The sequence below is a fragment of the Ovis aries genome, chromosome X (assembly GCF_016772045.2).
Source record: "Ovis aries strain OAR_USU_Benz2616 breed Rambouillet chromosome X, ARS-UI_Ramb_v3.0, whole genome shotgun sequence".
Taxonomy (NCBI): domain Eukaryota; kingdom Metazoa; phylum Chordata; class Mammalia; order Artiodactyla; family Bovidae; genus Ovis; species Ovis aries.
This window is the reverse complement of record NC_056080.1, coordinates 54,601,719-54,625,859: the sequence shown is the minus strand read 5'-3', so window position 1 is coordinate 54,625,859 and position 24,141 is coordinate 54,601,719. Positions and strand designations below refer to the sequence as shown.

Below are 24,141 nucleotides of genomic sequence, written 5' to 3'. Positions count from 1 at the left end.
GGGAAAAGGCAGCTTAAGCTAGCAGCTTTCCTGGCTCTGGGCTTGCTTAAAAAGTTCTCTGCATTTGCTGGGTAGCTCCCTAAATTGAGAGATCCTTATTGCAGGTGGACCCTGTTATTCAGGGAGGTCCCCATTCTGAAGGCTTTGGTTTTGTGACAGAGTTGGATGAGAAACACTAGATGAGGTCACTGTGAGTCACCATAGCTAGAGAAGAGGATTGGAACCCAGTCCTGGGGTCACCGACAACAGAGACTAGGATGATGGGGGAGCCAGGGAAAGAGATTGCAAAGGAAATAAGGTGAAGAACAGGAAAGAGAGGTGTCTTGCAAGCCATGTGAAATATTTCAAGGAAACATTTTCTAAAAGGAAAGGGACTGTCCCAAAGTCACAGACAGTTAGCAATAGATGACGATGGGAAGCCAGGTCCTCTGGACTGCCCCACCCCCCTTCATTTTCCAGGACAGCACTCTGGGCTCTGTAGCCTCCAATGGGGACTAGAGCACTCCTGAGTGGCCGGGTGGTCTAGCCTCCACCCTGTTTTGAAGGGAAGGTTCCAGACTCACCTCGTGTTGCAGCCGGAATGCCAGGACAAGCTGAAGGCTTCAGAAGGGAAATGCATGGTGGTGGCCGCTTCAGGGCATCCCTCCAGCAGCTTGGCCACATGCCATGAGTGCGGCCTACTGACAGGGGCGTTTCTCCTACAGCAAAAAAGGACAGGAAGTCAACTTAGGGAACCAGAGCTGAAATCACTTCCCAGGCAGCTTCCGCCCCCACCCCCTCTTTCCCTTAAATGAAGTAGCACATCTTGCAAGGAACTGGTGTAGGAATCTTAGCAGCTACCCACTCAGCTCCCAGAACTCAAATCTCCTTCACCCCAAAGACAATCCATGGACATACAGAATTTGAGAGTCATAGGGCTCTTTTGGTCATGGGTATGTCCCAAGCATATGCAGCAATGCCAGATGCATAGTAGATGCTCAATAAATATTTGTGGAATATGTGAGTACTGTTGCTCAATGAACAGTGTGCCCACTCTAAGTTTTCTCTGAGAAAAAATAAATGTAGCCAATCTTCCCATTTTTCTTTAAGAAAGGAATAGGTAAATCATTGAGAAGCTTGAACAAGTCAACACCAACTGACTGCCGATTCTCCAGTTTTGGGCTCATTCAATTTGATATGGTGGATACATAACTCTTGGGATACAGAGATCAATCAAGCATAGGCTTTGTTCCTGAGAACTTACTGGTAAAGGCACTGAGAGAGGGAAGGACAAGATGGCCACAGAGGTGAGGCTGCTAAGTTTGTAGGTAGAGGTTTGGCAAGAAACCCCCATTTCAGCCAGGGAGAACAGAACAATGTGATAGATGGCATGGTACTAGGCTAACAGGGAAGACTGGCTTTCAGGGCAGGGGTGACTAAAGAGAAACAGGTCTGAGGCCAAGGCCCTGAATGCAACCACAGTACCTGTCTGGTGCGGAATGCTGCAGCCACAACTCCTGCACTGACAGGCTTCTATAGGACCCATCCCTGTGCTCTGGTATATTTCACATGAATAGAAGCCACCGTTGCAAGTGGGGAACATGTGTGGGGCACAGGTAGTGCCAGAGGATAAAGAGATGATTGATATGAGAGAGGGAGAGAAAGTGGGGAGGAGAAGAATAAGAGAGGGGGAAAGGAAGAGGGCAGGGGGAAGAAGAGAGAGAGGGAAGGAAGGAGAGGGGAAGGGAAGGGAGAAGAGAGGAGAGGACAAGGAAGGAGAGGTGAGGAGAGGAGGAGAAACAAGGAGAGAAAGACATATCAGATGGGCATGTAGATGACAGATAAGAGGGAAGAGATGGTACAGATATAAACAAATGACAGAAATGGAGAAGTCTGAGACAGAGTACAGGGAACTATATAGGGATAAATGGATGACAGAGAACAAGATGATAGAGTAAGAGAAACAGATGATAAATAAAGGAGAGGACAGAGAGATAAACAGATGATAGTTTATTTACTAATTTTTTCATTCAATTACTATGGCAGGTTCCATACTAGATAGCGAGGAAGCAGAGTTGACTAAGATAAGGCCCCTGGTTTTCAACATGCTTGTTATCGAGTGGGATAAATCAGCTCTCTACCTCCCAGGAGCAGCAGTTGAGAGACTAGAGCTGAATCCATATTCGCGGGGAATGCCCCTTATCCTGGCAGAAATACAGAAAATCCCAGCAGGGCAGAGCTCTAGAGGGCTAAGGCCTGAAAAAGTAGTCCTGAGGAAAATGGCCTTGCTGGGGAAAACATGTGTTGAGTGGTAACAGGCCAGACACAGAGAAGGAGATATAAAAGGAAGGGCAGTGGAAGATGCCTGCCAAAGGTCAGGAACCAGAGCCACAGATCAGCTGCAGCAGTGAAAATTTATGGGAAGGAGAAGAAGTGAGGGCCACATATTTAACCACTGTTCTATTATGGATTTCAGAGTGCCAGCAGGGAGGCTGAAGGCACTAGAAGATCTTGGGGGAATGCGCCTGCTCCAGAGTTTCACACACAAAACCATGTTGCTAGAAATCTCTCCAGTGGCTGTTACCCAGGAGTCATCCATGAACAACTATTTATAAAGCATCTCATAGAAGTACTATGTACTAGTAGATACTACATACCATGTGTATCTAACTGTGTAGCACAGTTCCAGGCACTGAGGATACATGGAGAACTGGGCACCTATTTGGAGCTCTTCTTCTAAATCCAGCATTTTTGAAGTTCTGAGTCCAGGGTTTAAAATGTGGGCAGTCAGCCTTGATACCACCTTTTTCCCAACCATCCAATCCCTTATAGAGTTCTACTGAATCTTCTTTTACAATATTTCTTTGGCTTGGCCTCTTTCTCTCTCTCCCCATACCCAAACCATTCTAACTGAGACTATTCTACATAACCATACTTCTCCACAGAACCTGTCACCCACAGCTCCTGTTCTAGTCCAGGCCTTTAACATTTTGTGACCAAAATACTGTGTTAGTCTGGCAGCCAGTCTCACCTGGTTTTACCTCCAGTCACTACTTTTAGACCATATGTCAAATACCAATTGTATTGTGGTACTCTCCTATTCAAGAATCTTCACTGGTTGGACCTGACTTTCAAAGCCCTTTCTAAGCTATCTTTACCCACTCAACCTAACCTCTCATGTCTCTGCTCCAATCATACTCTGCAACCAGCTTTGTGCCTTTGCTTTTGGTTTTCTAGTAGAATCTAACACAGGCCCTGGAATTGGACATTGGTTAAAATCCCAGCTCCACCACTTACAAGCTCTGTTGTTTAGACAGGTGCCTTTACTTCTCAGAGATCTAGCTGCCATGACAGTAAGATGGTGATGATAGTACCTAATTAATAGGGTTGTAACGTTCAAATGATACAGTGCTTGTCAACTGCCTAGAACAGAGTTTCAGTTATGACTGTGACTGTTCCCTCTGCCTGGAATGCCCCCTCCCATTTTGGTACTCTAAGTCCCACCTGTTCTTCAAGGTACTGCTCAAGTAATGTCTACTCCATGGAGCTTGTCCTTAGTAATCTAGTCCCCACAATTTAGCCCATCAAAAATAATGTTTGATATTGATCATCATCATTTCATGTACATTAGTTTCATCCTATGAACTATATCAAGCCCAAAGGTGATAAAACAAAGACAAATGAGTCAGATCTACTAGGTTCATAGCCTAACTCTACCACTTTGGATGTGTGATTCTGTATAAGTCACTTAACAGATCTGAGCTTCAGTTTTATTATCAGAAAAAAAAAAAACACACACACACAATAATCCTTACCTGGTTATGTTACTATGGGGATGAGGCAGAACATTCTCAAAGCTTCTGGGACACATACTGATGTATAGCATATGGTCAATAAGGAGAAGGTACTGTAATAAGCGTTGTTGGCTCAGACTTAGCCTTCTTGATAGTTCAAGAGTCCTTCCACCCAGATTTACCCATCCACTTTCAGGGTTCCACTAGCATCACCCTTGCCATACTTTGAAAGGTAGCTTACAAAGCCTCCTACTCTCTCTAGAATTTCTCTAGGAGTGGGAAACAACCTTAAAGGAGATAGAAGCAAGAAAGTGGAGGCTTTAAGAACACTGAGAGAAAAGCACACGCTACAGGGAGGAAAACCCCAGTGCAAGAATGGCAGTCAGAACGGGAGCCTTCTAATCCTAGATTGGGAAAGGAAAGGAAACCATCTATAGGGTCTAATACTTGGTCTACTATTATTCCTAAAGAGCCCTAGATTTGGAGTGAGTCCACACTCATATTCTAATCCTAGCTGCGTGACTGGAGGCACAGTCATTCTCTGTGTTGTAATTCTTTACCAGTAAAATGGAGACAATCAACAAATCTTACTCATGATTTAAAGTCTGGATTAAATGCAGTCCCACATGTGAAATCACTCAGCATAGTGCCTAATATACTATTAACTTAAAAAAAAATAACAGGGACCATTTACTGGACACTTAAGATGTACCTGGCACTGAGCACTTTGCATGCATTAGCTGATTCAATCATCACTCAAACCTTATCAGTAAGCACCATTATTATGCCCCCTTTATGGGATGCGGAAACAGAGACACAGAGAGCTGAACTGCTTTGCCAAGTACACACAGCTAGTAACCAGCAGTTGAGAATGAGGCTCTGGTCCTCCAACCCTTGTTAGGATACCACATGCCCCCACCTCCCCAAAGAGGTATCTATCTTAAAGAGCTTATATACCTGAGCCTTCTCCTAGGCATTCCCTCAAGAAGCAGTCAGAAAAGGAAAGTCTCGGTAGTCCTAAAGTTTAAACCATTCCCTCCTTAGGCAGTGGGGAAGGAGGATGAGAAGAAATACGCAAAGAGGTAAAAGAAAATGCCAACCACCAACCTAGCTATAGAGGCAACAGTCTCCAACCCTTTCTCCTAAGGTGCTATTATTAAACACACTATCATTCATTGGGGCTTCCCAGGTGGTACAGTGATAAAGAATTTGCCTGCCAGTGCAGGAGATGCAGGAGATGTGGGTTCAATCCCTGGGTCAGGAAGATCCTCTGGAGTAGGAAATGGCAACCTAGTTTGGTATTCTTGCCTGGAAAACTCCATGGACAGAGGAGCCTGGCAGGCTATGGTCCATGGGATTGCAGAGTAGGACATGACTGAGCACACACACACACATCATTCATTACCCCCAAATTCCTTTCTTAGGAAGCAAAAAGAAAGGGATATTGAAGAAAGAAAGCAGAAGGGGGAAGAAGGGTAGCAGCCATGATGGCCATGGCTACCAGTAGTACCTACCATGGAAGTTGCCCAGGATGGGGAGATAGCTTAGGAGAGGGCTAGGTATCCAGCCAGCTCAGACGGTCCTCAACAACCCCTCCAGCCAGCCCCTGGGGCTTCTTTCTGCAGGCTGGATCCTCCCTTAGTTGAGACTCATTTGCCTTCCTTTAAAACCTCGTGAGAGAAGGGACCATCAGCCCAAGCCCTCGAGTGTGCTCCAAGGGGCTCAGGCACAGTCAGGTCCCAATTCCAAGAACAGAAAGGAGTAGCACTGAAGGCAAGGTATGGCCATCAGCCTGGCTGGGCCTAGAGGAGGCCACCACCTTAGGGAATGAGGGCCCGTGTCAAGAGCTGGATAGGAGTGAAGACGCTGCTCCGGAAAGTAGCCAGCACCCTGGTGGCAAAGGGAAGAATGAAAGGCAGTTCCAGCAGCACAAACAGCCCTCCTGTTCCCTACTCCAGCCTCCTCTGAGCTCTGGCCCACCCCCTTACATAGCTCAGAGGCCAATAAGGAAGCTGGGCCCCCAGCCACTGCTAGAACTCAGGAAAGGAGCAAGGAAATGATGTTTGGGAAAGATAAAGTGGGTGTCTAAAAAAATTTTTTTTAAATACACGCAAGTGAGAGAGAAAAATACCCCAGACACATACACTTAAAAGAATTCCTGTGCTTCCTGGACTGGGTTGACTCCACCCAGCCATCTCCGCAGGTCCTCTGAGCCCCAGAAAAGGAAAACCCAGATCAGCCAGGCCCAGCAGCCTCCAGGTCCAGCAAAGCAAGTAGCACTACAGCTGGTTTTACATAGCTGGCGGCAAGGAACCTAGAGATCTCCCAGAATGAATATCCTGTTGAGACAGAAAGATTCACAAACCATTCTGGACCGTGTTTTCAGAGTATGTCCATCCTATGGGCATCTGAGCAGACCCAGAGGAAACTGCATTTCACACCAGAGACTCCAACTCCAAAACAGTGCTGCTTGGAGTCAGCATCCCTGCCTCTGCCATGACTTTACTCTGACCTCTGGCAATTTACTCCCCCTGTCTGGGCTTCTGTTTCCTCTCTGCAAAATAAAACATTAAAGCCCATTGTCACAAACAACCTCTCCAACTATATGGCACACTCTGAGGTAACAGTCCCCAGCCCCAGGCTGGGGGTCCACATGATGTCTCACTGACCTATGCAACAGCCAGGACTCAGAGCAGCCCCATAGAAGTTTATTATATACCCTAAGCCCAAGCTCAAGCATCAGAATTTAATTCTTCTTGGGGATTCAGACTTGGGATTTTTCCAGAGGCCAGTTTCCTTTGGCCTCTGGTCCCAATTTCAGCCATTTCTGGCCCCTGAGAGAGCTTATGTGAGCTTCCTCAGACCAAGAAATATCCCAGGGCCCTTCCTCTCTAGGGAAACCATGCCAGGTGGCCCCTTCCCTGCTCTGCCCTCTGGACCTCCTGGGGAAGTTTAAAAGGACTTTTGTTTACACATGCCTACAAAAGGCAGGTGTCATCCAAGTAAGCCCACAGACCCTCCCTTAGTAATCAGAAGTCCTGTAAGGTGGGAGTTTGGAGATTTAGTATGCCTGCAGATCTGGGTTGGAGATTCAGCTTTTCAACACACTAATTGTTTGGCTTTGGGCATGCCACAGAGACTCAATTTCCTCATCTTCAATGTATGTCTGGCACACAAAAGGCATTCAGTAAATGATATCCATTATTAATATCATCCTTGACCCCAAATAATAATGGATAAGGTACTATTAGTGGCAAGAAAAAAAATTTCTTCAAGCCAAATGAATAAGAATGCAAGAGGACTAATTAAGAGAAGGTTCAAAAATCAAGCCTAACTCCCTAGAGTATCACTTCTCAAACTTCAGTGGCCAGACTAATCACCTGGCCATCTTGAATCAGATTTTGATTCAGTAGATCTAGAGTAGGCTCCAGATTCGGACTTTCTAAGAAGCTCTAGAGTGATGGTGATGCTGCTGGTGTAATAACCACATTCTGACAATACACTAGGGAATACAGTACCTTTAGCAATAGCACAACACTAGGGAATAACCCCTGCTCTGAAACAGCATCAGAATAAACAGTCGCTTCTAATCCCATTACTCAGGCCTGGGTACCTAGCCTTCCCAAATCTGGTCACCAAGTGCCTTTCTCCTTCCACTCTGTAACTCAGTCCATAAAAATGCTTCCCTGACCTCCATTTCCTAATGAAATAAAGAATAACAAATGTGATAGCAGCCTGGCCCTGTCAGTGGTCAGATGGGTTGAGGAAGTTTTGACTAGAGATGCAAGCATGTTTTGGGGATTGCCTTAGGTAGGGAGGCAGGATGGGAGTATGAGAGTTGGGTAGTCACCAGAAGAGGTGATATAATGGACAGATGGACACAGGCAGTATATACTCAAGAAATCCTTGTGGAGAGGATGATAAGAGAGGAATTTGAGCAGTTTGGCCAGTTTGGGATTTAGAAAGGAGAGACTTGAAGTTGGGATAAAGGGGCTAACTTCTCACTTAGCAGAGCTAAGTTCCAGACAACACGAGCAAGCATCACCTCCTCTGTTCAGGGGACGGTAAAGATGACTGTGTTTTTTCCAAGCACTCAGAGGATAAGAACCTGGCCTGGAGCAAGGAGGGTAGGCACATGCAGGTGGAAATGACAGATCTGTCAGAAAGGCTCCCTTATAAAGGCTGTTGTGAGAGGTGAGGGGAGGGAAGTGGACCAATTTTAGGAGTCACTCTCTAGCTCCTCTAGAGGGCTGTCACCTCAATACCTTCCAACAGAACTACTGGTCTCTGAGCCTAGCTCCCAGCAGACCCCTCAAGAACTACTTGGAGGGAGGAAGGCAGGGGGTAAGCAAAAAGAGAACCGTGGCTCTGATCCAACCTAGGGCAAGAAGGAAAATATGGCCCTTGTTTCTTGGGGTTATGCTTAGCCTGAGGTCTGGGTCATAACCTACTGCAGGTTCTTTCCTCTTCTGAAAGTCTTTAGATAAGGAGAAGCACAAAATGGTGTCCTTGATTAGCTCTGTTTACTTTCTATGGCTCTTCCAGCCTCCTCCGCCCCTACCAGCACATTCTACCTGCCCCACATGAAGAAATTCAAACTCATTGTGGCCTGCTCAGCAGGAAGGGAAGCCTGTTTTGTCCATAGCCAGTGGACAAAACAATGCATGGCTTGTTTATCTGACAGGAGGCAAAAGCCGCTTGATCACCATGAAGGGATATAGATCTCTGAAGGCCTCCTCACACCCTCACACTGTTAGCTGGAGGACGCTGCTGATCCGGAGACCTTCCTTATACAGACCCAACCAAGGAGGAACATGTATATGTATGTAAATGTGTGAAAGTGTATGTATGGGTAAGTGTGCATGTATGCATGTGCATGTATGGGTAAGTATGTGTATATCTATGTATATGTGTGTATATATACATATGTATGAGTTTAAAGAGAACTCTAAGTCAAGACCTTTCTTGTCAGTTGGGGAGCTATAATTTTGGTCATCTGAGATATAGGTACTTTATATAGAGGGGACTTTTGGTACCCAGTTCTGCCTTTCCACCTTCCCCACTTCTTCTACTTCCCCTCCCCTCTTGGAATAGCCAGGTCAAGTTCTTTCATATAAATCTGCTGAATCCCCCGCCTCTCTACCCTTTACCTCAGGATCCATTCAAGGCTAAAAAGAAGCCCAGGGTAGTGAATAAGAAAGGAAGGGAATGCTGGGTTGGGAGTAAAGACTCCCTCAAATGCTGTGATGTGTGTCAAGGGGTGTCTTTTGGCTTTCCAAGTATGAAAGTAAAGAGTAATACCCTCATTTGGTTAGGGCCTTTACACTTGACTTTTCCGCTTTCATTTCTCCATTTTTTCACATTAGAATCTTTAAAACACGGGGATACCTATGTTTCTAAAGGAGGTTGGAGGGAGGCAACCATATGAAAGAAGTGGGAGAGCTCTGCAAATATTAGGGGCTAGAAAAATGCTTAGTAGTTTAGAAACACAGTACTTAGAATTCTCTTTCAGACTTGGCTGTGAAGCATATTCTAGTTTACATATCTATGTAGAGGCAGATAAAACGTACCCATCATAGACTGTTTCTTGTCAATGATCCCAAAGGCAAGGAGGTGGATGGTGCATATTTCGCAGCTTCTAGGAGCAAGGGGAGCAAGTCAAGAATCTGAATAATGAAAGAGAGTTTTTTTTTTTTCTCTTCCCTGTATATATAAAAGCTAAGGGTGTAACACCAGAGGGCTGAGGGCGACTTCATATGAGCACACAGGGAAAATGACAACATGTTCACAGAATACCATCTGTTGAGTCAGCTTCTGCTATGATGCCCAATTTCCTAAACCAACACCCAGAGTGATAAAGAAGGTGGAGGATGTTTGTCCTCTAGCCTTAGTTTCTATCAGTAATACCATAGTGTTCCTTGGGAATGACTGCAGGAATAATACAAGATTTCCTTTCTTTTCCTTTTAAGCCAAATATCTCCTTCAGCTCAAACTCAGTACTGCAGTACCAATTTTCAGGAAAATGATGAACTCCACAAAGACTTTGTCCAAAGTCAAGTCTCAAAAACCTTTAGAATTGCTTCTGGCCACTCCCTAAATCATCTCCACTACTAAATGCATGAAGCCCAAAGACAATGTCCAGTAACAGTGAGAACCTCAATAGAACCAAGAGAACCTACTAATTCTGCTTTGAGAAAACATGACAATGAGGATCAGTGCTCAGCAGAGCTGGAACATGGTAGCAAGGTAGATAGTACAGGGACGTGAGGCTGGGGAAAGTGTGAAGGCCAGATCACAGAGTTTTCAAGGTCAAGGTAGGAAGTTTGTGTTTTATTTCCAGTGTAGTGGGAAATAAGCTACTGGAGATTGTTAAGTAGGTGACGATGATCTAAGTTTTACAAAGATCTCACTAGGCTATTAGATTTAGGCAGGGCAGGAGTAGAAGTGAGGGAACCGGTTTAAAAAGGCTTTTATAGGTAAGAGATAATGGTGATTTGTTCTAGGGAGGAAGTAGGGGTAGAGAAGAGAGGTTTGATTACAGATATCTTGGAGGTAGAGTTGACAATATTCATTGATGGATTGGATGTGGAGAATGAGGGATTAAGAAGAAGTCATGCCATCAGAGCTGCCTGGCATCTGTAACTTCTTAGTACAGAATTCATTCCTGAAACTGAGTCATTAGTAGTTCTTAAAAAAAAAGTTAGCAGTCTTTATCATTCTTTTATTCAAGCATTTATGGAACTCTTATCTACATTTAAGGTGCTTGGAGAGGTACTATGAAACATGCCAAAATGAAGAAGATATGATTCCTGAGCTAAAGAAATTTATAGTGTGGTGGTGGGGGGTCAATATGGGGCTTCCCTGTGACTCAGACAGTAAAGAACCTGCCTGTAATGCAGGAAACATGGGTTCAATCCCTGGGTTGGGATGATTCCCTGGAGAAGGAAATGTCAACCCACTCCAGTATTCTTGCCTAGAGAATCCCATGGATGGAGGAGACTGGTGGGCTATAGTCCATGGGGTTGCAACAGTTGGATATGACTCAGCAACTAAACCATCATCACCAGGGGATGAATAAAAATACCTATGTAACTATTCTATATACTAACAACAAAACATTCAGAAAGAAAAATTAAGGAATCAATCCCATTCACCACTTGAACAAAAAGAATTATATATCTAGGAATAAACTTACCTAAGGAGACAAAAGAACTATACACAGAAAATTATAAGACACTGATGAAAGAAATCAAAGATGACAAAAACAGATGGAGAGATATTCCATGTTCCTGGGTAGAAAGAATCAATATTGTGAAAATGACTATACTACCAAACACAGTCTACAGGTTCAATGTGATCCCTATCAAATTACCAATGGCATTTTTCTCAGAAGTAGATCAAAAATTTCACAATTCATATGGAAACACAAAAGACCCCAAATAGCCGAAGCAGTCTTGAAAAAGAAGAACAGAGCTGGAGGAATCAACCTTTCTGAGTTCAGATTATACTACAAAGCTAAGGTCATCAAGACAATATGGTACTGGCACAAAAACAGAAATATAGACCAATGGAACAAGATAGAAAGCCCAGAAATAAACCCATGCACCTATGGGTACCTTATTTTTGACAAAGGAGGCAAGAATATACAATGGGGCAAAGACAGCCTCTCCCATAAATGGTGCTGGGAAAACTAGACAGCTACATGTAAAAGAATGAAATTAGAACACCTCCTAACATCATACACAGAGATAAACTCAAAATGGATTAAAGACCTAAATGTAAGACCAGAAACCATAAAACTCTTAGAGGAAAACACAGGCAGAACACTTGATGACATAAATCAAAGCAAGATCTTCTATGACAAACCTCCTAGAGTAATGGAAATAAAAACAAAAGTAAACAAGTGGGACCTGATTAAACTTAAAAGCTTTTGCACAGCAAAGGAAACTATAAGCATGGTGAAAAGACAACCCTTGGAATGGGAGAAAATAATAGCAAATGAAACAATTGACAAAAGATTTATTTCCAAAATATACAAGCAGCTCATACAACTCTATGCCAGAAAAAACAAATAACCCAATCAAAAAGTGGGAAAAGACCTAAACAGATATTTCTCCAAAGAAGACATCAGATGTCCAACAAAGACATGAAAAGCTGCTCAACATCACTCTTATTAGAGAAATGCAAATCAAAACTACAATGAGATATCACCTCACACTGGTCAGAATGGCCCTCATCAAAAAGTCTACAAACAATAAATGCTGGAGAGGGTGTGGAGAGAAGGGAATGCTCTTGCACTATTGGTGGGAATGTAAATTGATAGAGCCACTATGGAAAAAGGTATGGAGATTCCTTAAAAAACTAGGAAAAAAAACACAATATGACCCAGCAATCCCACTCCTAGGCATATACCCTGAGGAAACAAAAACTGAAAGAGACACACGTATCCCATTGTTCATTGCAGCCCTATTAACAATAGCTAGAATATGAAAGCAACCTGATATCCATCAACAGATGAATGGATAAAGAAGTTGTGGTACATATATACAACAGAATATTACTCAGCCATAAACAGGAACACATTTGCGTCAGTTCTAATGAGGTGCACAAACCAGAACCTATCATACAGAGTGAAGTGAGTCAGAAAGAGAAGGATAAATACTGTATTCTAACACATATATATGGAATCTAGAAAAATGGTACTGAAGAATTTATTTACAGGGCAACAATGGATAAACAGATGTAGAGAATAGACTTATGGACATAGAGAGAGGGGAGGAGAGGGTGAGATGTATGGAAAGAATAACATGGAAACTTACATTACCACATATAAAATAGATAGCCAACAGGAATTTGCTGTATGGATGAGGAAATTCAAATGGGCTCTGTATCAACCTAGAGGTGTGGGATGGGGAGAGAGATGGGAGGGAATTTCAAAAGGGAGGGGATATATGGCTGGAACCTATGGCTGATTCATGTTGAGGTTTGACAGAAAACAGCAAAAATCTGTAAAGCAATTATCCTTCAATAAAAAATAAATTAATTTTAAAAATTGATGTAACTAAACAGAGTAGAATATCATGTCATAAAGGAAATGCTAACAAAATGAGAGTTTAAAAAAATAAGAAGGGTTTCTGCTTTACTGGGGACTATATTCAATATGTTATATAACCTATAATGGAAAAGAATTTTTAGAAAGAATATTATATATCTTTATATATCTCTAAATCACTTTGCTATACACCTGAAGCTAACATGATATATTGTAAATCAACTATATTTCAATAAAAATTTAAAACCAAGCCATATGATTATCTCAATAGACACAGAGAAAGCCTTTGACAAAATTCAACATCCATTTATGATAAAAACTCTCCAGAAAGCAGGAACAGAAGGAATATACCTCAACATAATAAAAGCTATATATGATAAACCCTCAGCAAACATTATCCTCAATGGTGAAAGGTTGAAAGCATTTCCCCTAAAGTCAGGAACAAGACAAGGGTGCCCACTTCCACCATTACTATTCAACATAGTTCTGGAAGTTCTGGCCACAGGAATCAGAGCAGAAAAAGAAATAAAGGGAATCCAAATTGGAAAAGAAGAAGTAAAACACTCACTGTTTGCAGATGACATGATCCTCTACAAAGAAAACCCTAAAGACTCCACCAGAGAATTACTAGAGCTAATCAATGAATATAGTAAAGTTGCAGGATATAAAATCAACACACAGAAATCCCTTGCATTCCTATACACGAATAATGAGAAAGTAGAAAAAGAAATTAAAGAAACAATTCCATTTACCATTGCAATGAAAGAATAAACTACTTAGGAATATATCTACCTAAAGAAACTAAAGACCTATATATAGAAAACTATAAAACACTGGTGAAAGAAATCAAACAGGACACTAATAGATGGCGAACTATACCATGTTCATGGATTGGAAGAATTAATATAGTGAAAATGAGTATACTACCCAAAGAAATCTACAGATTTAATGCATTCCCTATCAAGCTACCAGTGGTATTTTTCACAGAGCTAGAACAAATAATTTCATAATTTGTATGGAAACACAAAAAACCTTGAATAGCCAAAGCAATCTTGAGAAAGAAGAATGGAACTGGAGGAATCAACCTGCCTGACATCAGGCTCTACTACAAAGCCACAGTCATCAAGACAGTATGGTACTGGCACAAAGACAGACATATAGATCAATGGAACAAAATAGAAAGCCCAGAGATAAATCCACACACCTATGAATGGTTCTATGAAGATCTACAAGACCTTTTAGAACTAACACCCAAAAAAGATGTCCTTTTCATTATAGGGGACTGGAATGCAAAAGTAGGAAGTCAAGAAACACCTGGAGTAACAGGCAAATTTGGCCTTGGAATGCAGAATGAGGCAGGGCAAAGACTCATAGAGTTTTGCCAAGAAAATGCACTGGTCATAGCAAACACCCTCTTCCAACAACACAAGAGAAGACTCTACACATGGACATCACCAGGTGGTCAACACCGAAATCAGATTGATTTTATTCTATGCAGCAAAAACAAGACCAGGAGCTGACTGTGGCTCAGATCATGAACTCCTTATTACCAAATTCAGACTCAAAGAAAGTAGGGAAAACCGCTAGACCATTCAGTTATGACCTAAATCAAATCCCTTATGATTATACAATGGAAGTGAGAAATAGATTTAAGAGCCTAGATCTGATAGATAGAGTGCCTGATGAACTATGGAATGAGGTTCGTGACATTGTACAGGAGACAGGGATAAAGACCATCCCCATGGAAAATAAATGCAAAAAAGCAAAATGGCTGCCTGGGGAGGCCTTACAAATAGCTGTGAAAAGAGGAGAGGCGAAAAACAAAGGAGAAAAGGAAAGAAATAAGCATCTGAAAGCAGAGTTCCAAAAAATAGCAAGAAGAGATAAGAAAACCTTCCTCAGTGATCAATGCAAAGAAATAGAGGAAAACAACAGAATGGGAAAGACTAGAAATCTCTTCAAGAAAATTAGAGATACCAAGGGAACATTTCATGCAAAGATGGGCTCGATAAAGGACAGAAATGGTATGGACCTAACAGAAGCAGAAGATATTAAGAAGAGGTGGCAAGAATACACAGAAGAACTATACAAAAAAGATCTTCACGACCCAGATAATCACAATGGTGTGATCACTCACCTAGAGCAGACATTCTGGAATGTGAAGTCATGTGGGCCTTAGAAAGCATCACTATGAACAAAGCTAGTGGAGGTGATGGAATTCCAGTGGAGCTGTTTCAAATCCTGAAAGATGATGCTGTGAAAGTGTTTCACTCAATATGCCAGCAAATTTGGAAAACTCAGCAGTGGCCACAGGACTGGAAAAGGTCAGTTTTCATTCCAATCCCAAACAAAGGCAATGCCAAAGAACGCTCAGACTACCGCACAATTGCACTCATCTCACATGCTAGTAAAATAATGCTCAAAATTCTCCAAGCCAGGCTTCAGCAATACGTGAACTGTGAACTTCCTGATGTTCAAGCTGGTTTTAGAAAAGGCAGAGGAACCAGAGATCAAATTGCCAACATCTGCTGGATCATCAAAAAAGCAAGAGAGTTCCAGAAAAACATCTATTTCTGCTTTATTGACTATGCCAAAGCCTTTGACTGTGTGGATCACAATAAACTGTGGAAAATTCTGAGAGAGATGGGAATACCAGACCACCTGACCTGCCTTTTGAGAAATCTGTATGCAGGTCAGGAAGCAACAGTTAGAACTGGACATGGAACAACAGACTGGTTCCAAATAGGAAAAGGAGTACATCAAGGCTGTATATTGTCACCCTGCTTATTTAACTTCTATGCAGAGTACATCATGAGAGATGCTCGGCTGGAAGAAGCACAAGCTGGAATCAAGACTGCCAGGAGAAATATCAATAACCTCAGATATGCAGATGACACCACCCTTATGGCAGAAAGTGAAGAGGAACTATAAAGTCACTTCATGGGAAATAGATGGGGAAACAGTGGAAACAGTGTCAGACTTTAATTTTTTGGGGCTCCAAAATCACTGCAGATGGTAACTGGAGCCATGAGATTAAAAGATGCTTACTCCTTGGAAGAAAAGTTAGGACCAACCTAGATGGCATATTCAAAAGCAGAGACATGTACAGGCACATGTACCCCAATGTTCATCGCAGCACTGTTTATAATAGCCAGGACATGGAAACAACCTAGATGTCCATCAGCAGATGAATGGATAAGAAAGCTGTGGTACATATACACAATGGAGTATTACTCAGCCGTTAAAAAGAATTCATTTGAATCAGTTCTGATGAGATGGATGAAACTGGAGCCGATTATACAGAGTGAAGTATGCCAGAAAGAAAAACACCGATACAGTATACTAACACATATATATGGAATTTAGAAAGATGGCAATGACGACCCTGTATGCAAGACAGGAAAAAAGACACAGATGTGTATATCGGACTTTTGGACTCAGAGGGAGAGGGAGAGGGTGGGATGATTTGGGAGAATGGCATTCTAATGTGTATACTGTCATGTAAGAATTGAATAGAATTGCCAGTCTATGTCTGACACAGGATACAGCATGCTTGGGGCTGGTGCATGGGGATGACCCAGAGAGATGTTATGGGGAGGGAGGTGGGAGGGGGGTTCATGTTTGGGAACACATGTAAGAATTAAAGATTTTAAAATTAAAAAAATAAACAACTAAAAAAAAAAATAAAAAGCAGAGACATTACTTTGCCAACTAAGATCCATGTAGTCAAGGCTATGGTTTTCCCTGTGGTCATGTATGGATGTGAGAGTTGGACTGTGAAGAAGGCTGAGTGCTCAAGAATTGATGCTTTTGAACTGTGGTGTTGGAGAAGACTCTTGAGAGTCCCTTGGACTGCAAGGAGATCCAACCAGTCCATTCTGAAGGAGATCAGCCCTGGGATTTCTTTGGAAATAATGATGCTAAAGCTGAAACTCCAGTACTTTGGCCACCTCATGCGAAGAGTTTACTCATTGAAGAAGACTCTGATGCTGCGAGGAATTGGGGGCAGGAGGAGAAGGGGACGACAGAGGATGAGATGGCTGAATGGCATCACTGAACTCTGGGAGTTGGTTGGTGATGGACAGGGAGGCCTGGCGTGCTGCAATTCATGGGGTCGCAAAGATTTGGACACAAATGAGTGACTGAACTGAACTGAACTGATTGGACACCTTATCTTAGACAAAGGAGGAAAGAATATTCAATGGATTAAAGATAACCTCTTTAACAAGTGGTGTTGGGAAAACTGGTCAACCACTTGTAAAAGAGTGAAACTTTCTAGAACACTTTCTAATACCAAACACAAAAATAAACTCAAAATGGATTAAAGATCTAAATGTAAGACCAGAAACTGTAAAACTCCGAGAGGAGAACATAGGCAAAACACTCTCCAACATAAATCACAGCAGGATCCTCTATGACCCAACTCCCAGAATATTGGAAATAAAAGCAAAAATAAACAAATGGGATGTAATTAAAATTAAAAGCTTCTGCACAACAAAGGAAACTATAAGCAAGGTGAAAAGACAGCCTTCTGAATGGCAGAAAATAATAGCAAATGAAGCAACTGACAAACAACTAATCTCAAAAATATACAAGCAACTCCTGCAGCTCAATTCCAGAAAAATAAATGACCCAATCAAAAAATGGGCCAAAGAACTAAATAGACATTTCTCCAAAGAAGACATACAGATGGCTAACAAACACATGAAAAGATGCTCAACATCACTCATTATCAGAGAAATGCAAATCAAAACCACAATGAGGTACCATTTCACACCAGTCAGAATGGCTATGATCCAAAAGTCTACAAGCAATAAATGCTGGAAAGGGTGTGGAGAAAAGGGAACCCTCTTACACTGTTTGTGGGAATGCAAACTAGTACAGCCACTATGGAGAACAGTGTGGAGATTCCTTAAAAAACTGGAAATAGAACTGCCTTATGACCCAGCAATCCCACTGCTGGGCATACACACCGAGGAAACCAGAATTGAAAGAGACACGTGTACCCCAATATTCATCACAGCATTGTTTATAATAGCCAGGACATGGAAGCAACCTAGATGTCCATCAGCAGATGAATGGATAAGAAAGCTGTGGTACATATATACAATGGAGTATTACTCAGCCATTAAATAGAATACATTTGAATCAGTTCTAATGAGGTGGATGAAACTGGAGCCTATTATACAGAGTGAAGTAAGCCAGAAAGAAAAACACCAATACAGTATAGTAACACATATATATGGAATTTAGAAAGATGGTAATGATAACCCTGTATGCGAGACAGCAAAAGAGACACAGATGTATAGAACAGTCTTTTGGACTCTGTGGGAGAGGGCGAGGGTGGGATGATTTGCGAGAATGGCATTGAAACATGTATAATATTATATAAGAAACAAATTGCCAGTCTAGGTTCGATGCAGGATACAGGATGCTTGGGGCTGGTGTATGGGGATGACCCAGAGAGATGGTATGGGGAGGGAGGTGGGAGGGGGTTCAGGATGGGGAACACGTGTACACCCATGGTGGATTCATGTTGATGTATGGCAAGACCAATACAATATTGTAAAGTAAAATAAAGTAAAAAACAATCATGTAATAAAAACATTATTTAGCAAGTTTTCTTATTTTTTTGCTGAAAATGCTATAAAATTGGTGTCTAAAACCAAACAGTCAAGGAGGAAACAAAGGAGAAAGCACAGCTAGTTGAATCAAGGAAGACTTTGCAGAGCCTCTAAGTTTGAAAACTCAGGATAATTTCAACAGGAGGAGACTGGAGAAGAGGTCATGCGAGGTGTTTTGTAAAAACAAGAGTGGGAAGAGCAGGAATATACTGAAGGAAGAACATAGAGTTTTTCTAAGGCATACAGGAAATAAAATTAGAATGATGCAACAACATGGCGAGCCTTAAGTGTTTATCCTAACACTTTACCAACAGGCAAGACAGAGGCTTTGGAGGTTCCAGAATAGGAGGAAAGAGATGGTAAAAACAGTATGTTAGGAAGGTTATTCTCATAGCCACATGTAGGATGAATTATGTGGATAAATACTGGAAGTATAGTGAAGTGAGTAGGCTAGTGCCATAGACTTAATAAAAGGTAGAACTAGACAGGTGACAGTGAGAGTGGAGCAGAATGAAAGGATGTGAGAAAGGACATAAGAGACAGAATCAAGAAACTTGGATTTCTAATTAAATATGGAGGAAAGCGAAGTTAAGATGACCATGAAACAGCTAGTGGTATCACTATCTACGTTGGGAAGTTGAGAACCAGAGACATGAGTTTGACTTTAGATATGAGCATATTTGATATGCTGTCTAATGTAGATAGTCATGCCCCACAAGCAGCCTGATATCTGGGCTGTAGTGCTAGAAAGACGTTAGGGTAGAGTATGGACGCATGGTCATTATCCACAGAGAGGGGGCAGCCAAGTGCATGTGACTGCCCACAGTATATGCCTGCAAAGGAAATAGAGTGGATGACATATCTCTACAGAACAGCTAAAGAGGAAGAAGAGCTAATCAGAAAGACAAAACAATAAAATGTAATTTTCAGTGATATTGGCAATATATTTTTAAAAACTGTCAGCAAAGTTTCAGGGAAAGAAGCATTCTTATAAGCTGCTGGATGGGAATGGATTGGGTATACATTTGCCTCAAGGAAATTTGCCATATATTATCAAGAGACATAAAAATGTTCCTACTGTGTTTGCTTTACCTGACATATACTAAAATCAGAACAATATAGAGAAGGTCAGCATGGCTGTCCCACAAGGATGAAATGCAAATTTGTGAAGCACTGCATATTTTTTTCTAGAATTAGAGAGTGGTGGTGGCTATACAACGTTGTAAATATACTAAAACCCACTTAATTCCACACTTGAAAATAATTAATTTTATGGTTGGTGGATTATATTTGTTTTTAAAAATGTTTGATGTATGAGGCAGGGCACCCAAAGCTGGAGTTCTGTGACAACCTAGAGGGATGGAGTGGGGAGGGTGGTATGAGGAGGTTCAGGAGGGAGAAGACATGTATATGCCTATGGCTGAGTCATACTGATGTATGGCAAAAACCATCACAACACTGCAAAATAATTATCCTTCAATTAAAATAGATAAATAAAAATTTTAAAATGTTCCTACCCTTTAATCTAATCTTTCCATCCCAAGGATTCTATCCTAAGAGAGCAATTAGAACTAAACATATTTATTTATGTACATGAAGTATCAACAGCCACAGCATTATTTATAATATAAAATTAGGAATATCCTAACTGTTCAAATAGGAAAAGGAGTACGTCAAAGCTGTATATTGTCATCCTGCTTATTTAACTTATATGCAGAGTACATTATGAGAAACGCTGGGCTGGAAGAAGCACAAGCTGGAATCAAGATTGCCGGGAGAAATATCAATAACCTCAGATATGCAGATGACACCACCCTTATGGCAGAAAGTGAAGAGGAACCAAAAGCCTCTTGATGAAAGTGAAAGAGGAGAGTGAAAAAGTTGGCTTAAAGCTCAACATTCAGAAAATGAAGATCATGGCATCTGGTCCCATCACTTCATGGAAAATAGATGGGGAAACAGTGCAAACAGTGTCAGACTTTATTTTTTTTTGGACTCCAAAATCACTGCAGATGGTGACTGCAGCCATGAAATTAAAAGACACTTACTCCTTGGAAGGAAAGTTATGACCAACCTAGATAACATATTCAAAAGCAGAGACGTTACTTTGCCAACAAAGGTCTGTCTAGTCAAGGCTATGGTTTTTCCAGTGGTCATGTATGGATCTGAGAGTTGGGCTGTGAAGAAAGCTGAGCGCCAAAGAATTGCTGCTTTTCAACTGCGGTGTTGGAGAAGACTCTTGAGAGTCCCTTGGACTGCAAGGAGTTCCAACCAGTCCATCCTAAAGGAGATCAGTCCTGGGTGCTCACTGGAAGGACTGATGCTAAAGCTGAAACTCCAATACTTTGGCCACCTCATGCAAAGAATTGACTCATTGGAAAAGACTCTGATGCTGGGAGGGATTGGGGGCAGGAGGAGAAGGGGACAACAGAGGATGAGATGGCTGGATGGCATCACTGACTCGATGGACATGAGTTTGAGTGAACTCTGGGAGTTGGTGATGGACAGGTAGGCCTGGCATGCTGCGATTCATGGGGTTGCAAAGTGTTGGACACGACTGAGCGACTGAACTGAACTGAACTGTTCAAAATTTTGGAAGTTAGGTGAAGTACTGTGTATTTACATGAAGGAATAATAGTCTACCATAGTTGTGTTGTTCTTTAGTTGCTCAGTCGTGTCTGACTCTTTGTGACCCCATCAACTGTAGCCCACCAGGCTCCTCTGTCCATGGGATTCTCCAGGAAAGAATATTGGAATGGGTTGCCATTTCCTTCTCCAGGGGATCTTCCCAACCCAGGGACAGAACCTGCATCTCCTGCATTGCAGCCAGATTCTTTTCTTCTTTGTTAATATGAGAAACATTTTTATAGTCCTTCCAGTCCATTCTGAAGGAGATCAACCCCAGGATTTCTTTGGAAGGAATGATGCTAAAGCTGAAACTCCAGCACTTTGGCCACCTCATGCGAAGAGTTGACTCATTGGAGAAGTCTCTGATGCTGGGAGGGATTGGGGGCAGGAGGAGAAGGGGACGACAGAGGATGAGATGGCTGGATGGCATCACTGACTTGATGGACGTGAGTCTGAGTGAACTCTGGGAGTTGGTGATGGACAGGGAGGCCTGGCGTGCTGTGATTCATGGGGTCGCAAAGAGTCGGACACAACTGAGCGACTGAATTGAACTGAACTGAGTACATGATTGAACTTTTTATTTCAAACACTTATCCAGTATAGAACTGTATAAAGTGAAATATTTAAATGCACTTCTGTTTCCCTAAATTTTTTACATAAATAAGACATTACTATTCATTCAATAAATATTTATAGGCTGCCGACCATATTCCAAACATTCTTTTAGAATGTCTTTGTTCATGTACAAAACAAAAGTTTTTTTGAGGACTTCTGTATATTGCATATCTCTGTTTCTATTTCTCTATATCAGTGTCTCTAAGTCCATTTATATCTCTGTCTCCATGTCTGTTCCTATCAGTGCATATCTTTTTTTTAAGTTAATTTATTTTAATTGGAGGATAATTATTTTACAATATTGGGATGGTTTTTGCCATATATCAACATGAATCAGCCACAGGTGCACATGTGTCCCTCCATCCTGAAACATCGCTCCTCCACCACCACCTCCCTCCCCACTCCATCCCTCTGGGTTGTCCCAGAGCACCGACTCTGAGTGCCCTGCTTCACGCATCAAACTTGCACTGGCCATCTATTTTACATATGGTAATATACATGTTAAAATGCTATTCTCTCAAATCATCACACCCACACTTTCTCCCACAGAGTTCAAAAGCCTGTTCTTTACATCTGTGTCTCTTTTGCTGCCTTGCATATAGGGTTGTCATTACCGTTTTTCTAAATTCTATATATATTTGTTAATATTCAGTATTGATGTTTCTCTGTCTGACTTACTTCAATCTGTATAATAGGCTCCAGTTTCATCCAAATCATTAGAACTGACTCAAATGCTTTCCTTTTCATAGCTGAGTAACATTCCATTGTTTATATGTACCACAACTTCCTTATCCATTCATTTGCTGATGGACATCTAGGTTGCTTTCATGTCCTAGCTATTGTAAGCAGTGTTTCAATGAACATTGGGGTACATGTGTCTCTTTCAATTCTGGTTTCCTCACTGTGTATGCCCAGAAGTGGGACTGCTGGGTTGTATGGCAGTTCTATTTCCAGTTTTTTAAAGGAATCTCCACATGATTCTCCATAGTGGCTGCACCAGTATGCATTCCCACCAACAGTGTAAGAGGGTTCCCTTTTCTCCACACCCTCTCCAGCATTTATTGTTTGTAGACATTTTGATGGTGGCCATTCTGACCTGTGCGAAATGATACCTCATTTTGGTTTTGATTTATATTTCTCTAATAATGAGTGATGTTGAGCATCTTTTCATGTGTTTATTAGCCATCTGTATGTCTGCATAGGAGAAATGTCTGTTTAGTTCTTTTGCCCACTTTTTGATTGGGTTGTTTGTTTTTCTGGTATTGAGCTGCATGAGTTGCTTGTATTTTTGGAGATTAATTCTTTGTCAGTTATTTTGCTTGCTATTGTTTTCTCCCATTCTGAAGGCTGCCGTTTCACCTTGCTTATAGCTTCCTTCATTGTGCAAAAGTTTTTCAGTTTAATTAGGTACCATTTGTTTATTTTCATTTCTGTTACTCTGGGAAGTGGGTCATAGAGGATCTTGCTGTGATTTATGTCAGAGAGTGTTCTGCCTATGTTTGCCTCTAAGAGTTTTATAGTTTCTGGCCTTACATTTAGATCTTTAATCCATTTTGAGTTTATTTTTGTGTAGTATACTCATTTTCACTATATTGATTTTTCCAATCCATGAATATGGTATATTTCTCCATCTATTTGTGTCATCTTTGATTCCTTTCATTAGTGTCTTATAGTTTTCTATCTATAGTTCCTTTGTTTCTTTAGGTAAATTTATTCCTAAGTATTTTATTCTTTTCATTGCAATGGTGAATGGGATTGTTTCCCCAGGACAAGATGGCTTCAGAGGTGAATTCTACCAAAAATTTAGAGAAGAGCCATACCTATCCCACTCAAACTCTTCCAGAAAAGTGCAGAGGAAGGAAAACTCCCAAACTCATTCTATGAGGCCACCATGACCCTCATACCAAAACCAGACAAAGATGGCACACAAAAAGAAATTGACAGGCCAATATCACTGATGAACATAGATGCAAAAATCCTTAACAAAATTCTAGCAAACAGAATCCAACAACATATTTAAAAGATCATACATCATGACCAAGTGGGCTTTACTCCAGGGATGCAAGGATTCTTCAATATTTACAAGTCAATCAATGTGATATACCATATTAATAAACTGAAAGATTAAAAACATATGATTTTCACAATAGATGCAGACAAAGCCTTAGACAAAATTCAACACCCATTTATGATAAAAACTCTCCAGGAAGCAGGCATAGAAGGAACATACTTCAACATAATAGCTATAAATGACAAACCCACAGCAAACATTATCCATAGTGGTGAAAAATTGAAAGCATTTCCTATAAAATCAGGAACAAGACAAGTGTGCCCACTCTCACCACTACTATTTAACATAGTTTTGGAAGTCCTAGACACAGGAATCAGAGAAGAAAAAGAAATAAAAGGAATCTAGATTGGAAAAGAAGAAGCAAAACTCTCACTGTTT

General features: G+C 41.5%; 1 protein-coding gene and 1 non-coding gene across 3 annotated transcripts in view; one reads left to right on the top strand and one right to left on the bottom strand.

The window, feature by feature from the left end:
* SHROOM4 (shroom family member 4) overlaps positions 1-24,141 on the bottom strand; it is a 262,136-nt gene that overhangs the window by 49,958 nt on the left and 188,037 nt on the right. The window contains exons 1-2 of one of the 2 annotated variants that reach the window (XM_060408309.1): positions 3,795-5,683; positions 564-698 (exon numbers count right to left, since the gene is read on the bottom strand). In XM_060408309.1, coding sequence (XP_060264292.1) covers positions 564-698; positions 3,795-3,865 — 206 coding nt within the window. In that variant the 5' untranslated portion in view covers positions 3,866-5,683. Of the gene's footprint in view, positions 1-563; positions 699-3,794; positions 5,684-24,141 lie in introns of those variants that run through there. The other variant, XM_012106690.5, reaches the window with a different exon arrangement.
* Positions 19,531-19,634, top strand: LOC114111803 (U6 spliceosomal RNA). The gene has a single exon (XR_003587547.1). It is a non-coding gene; the product is annotated as a U6 spliceosomal RNA (small nuclear RNA).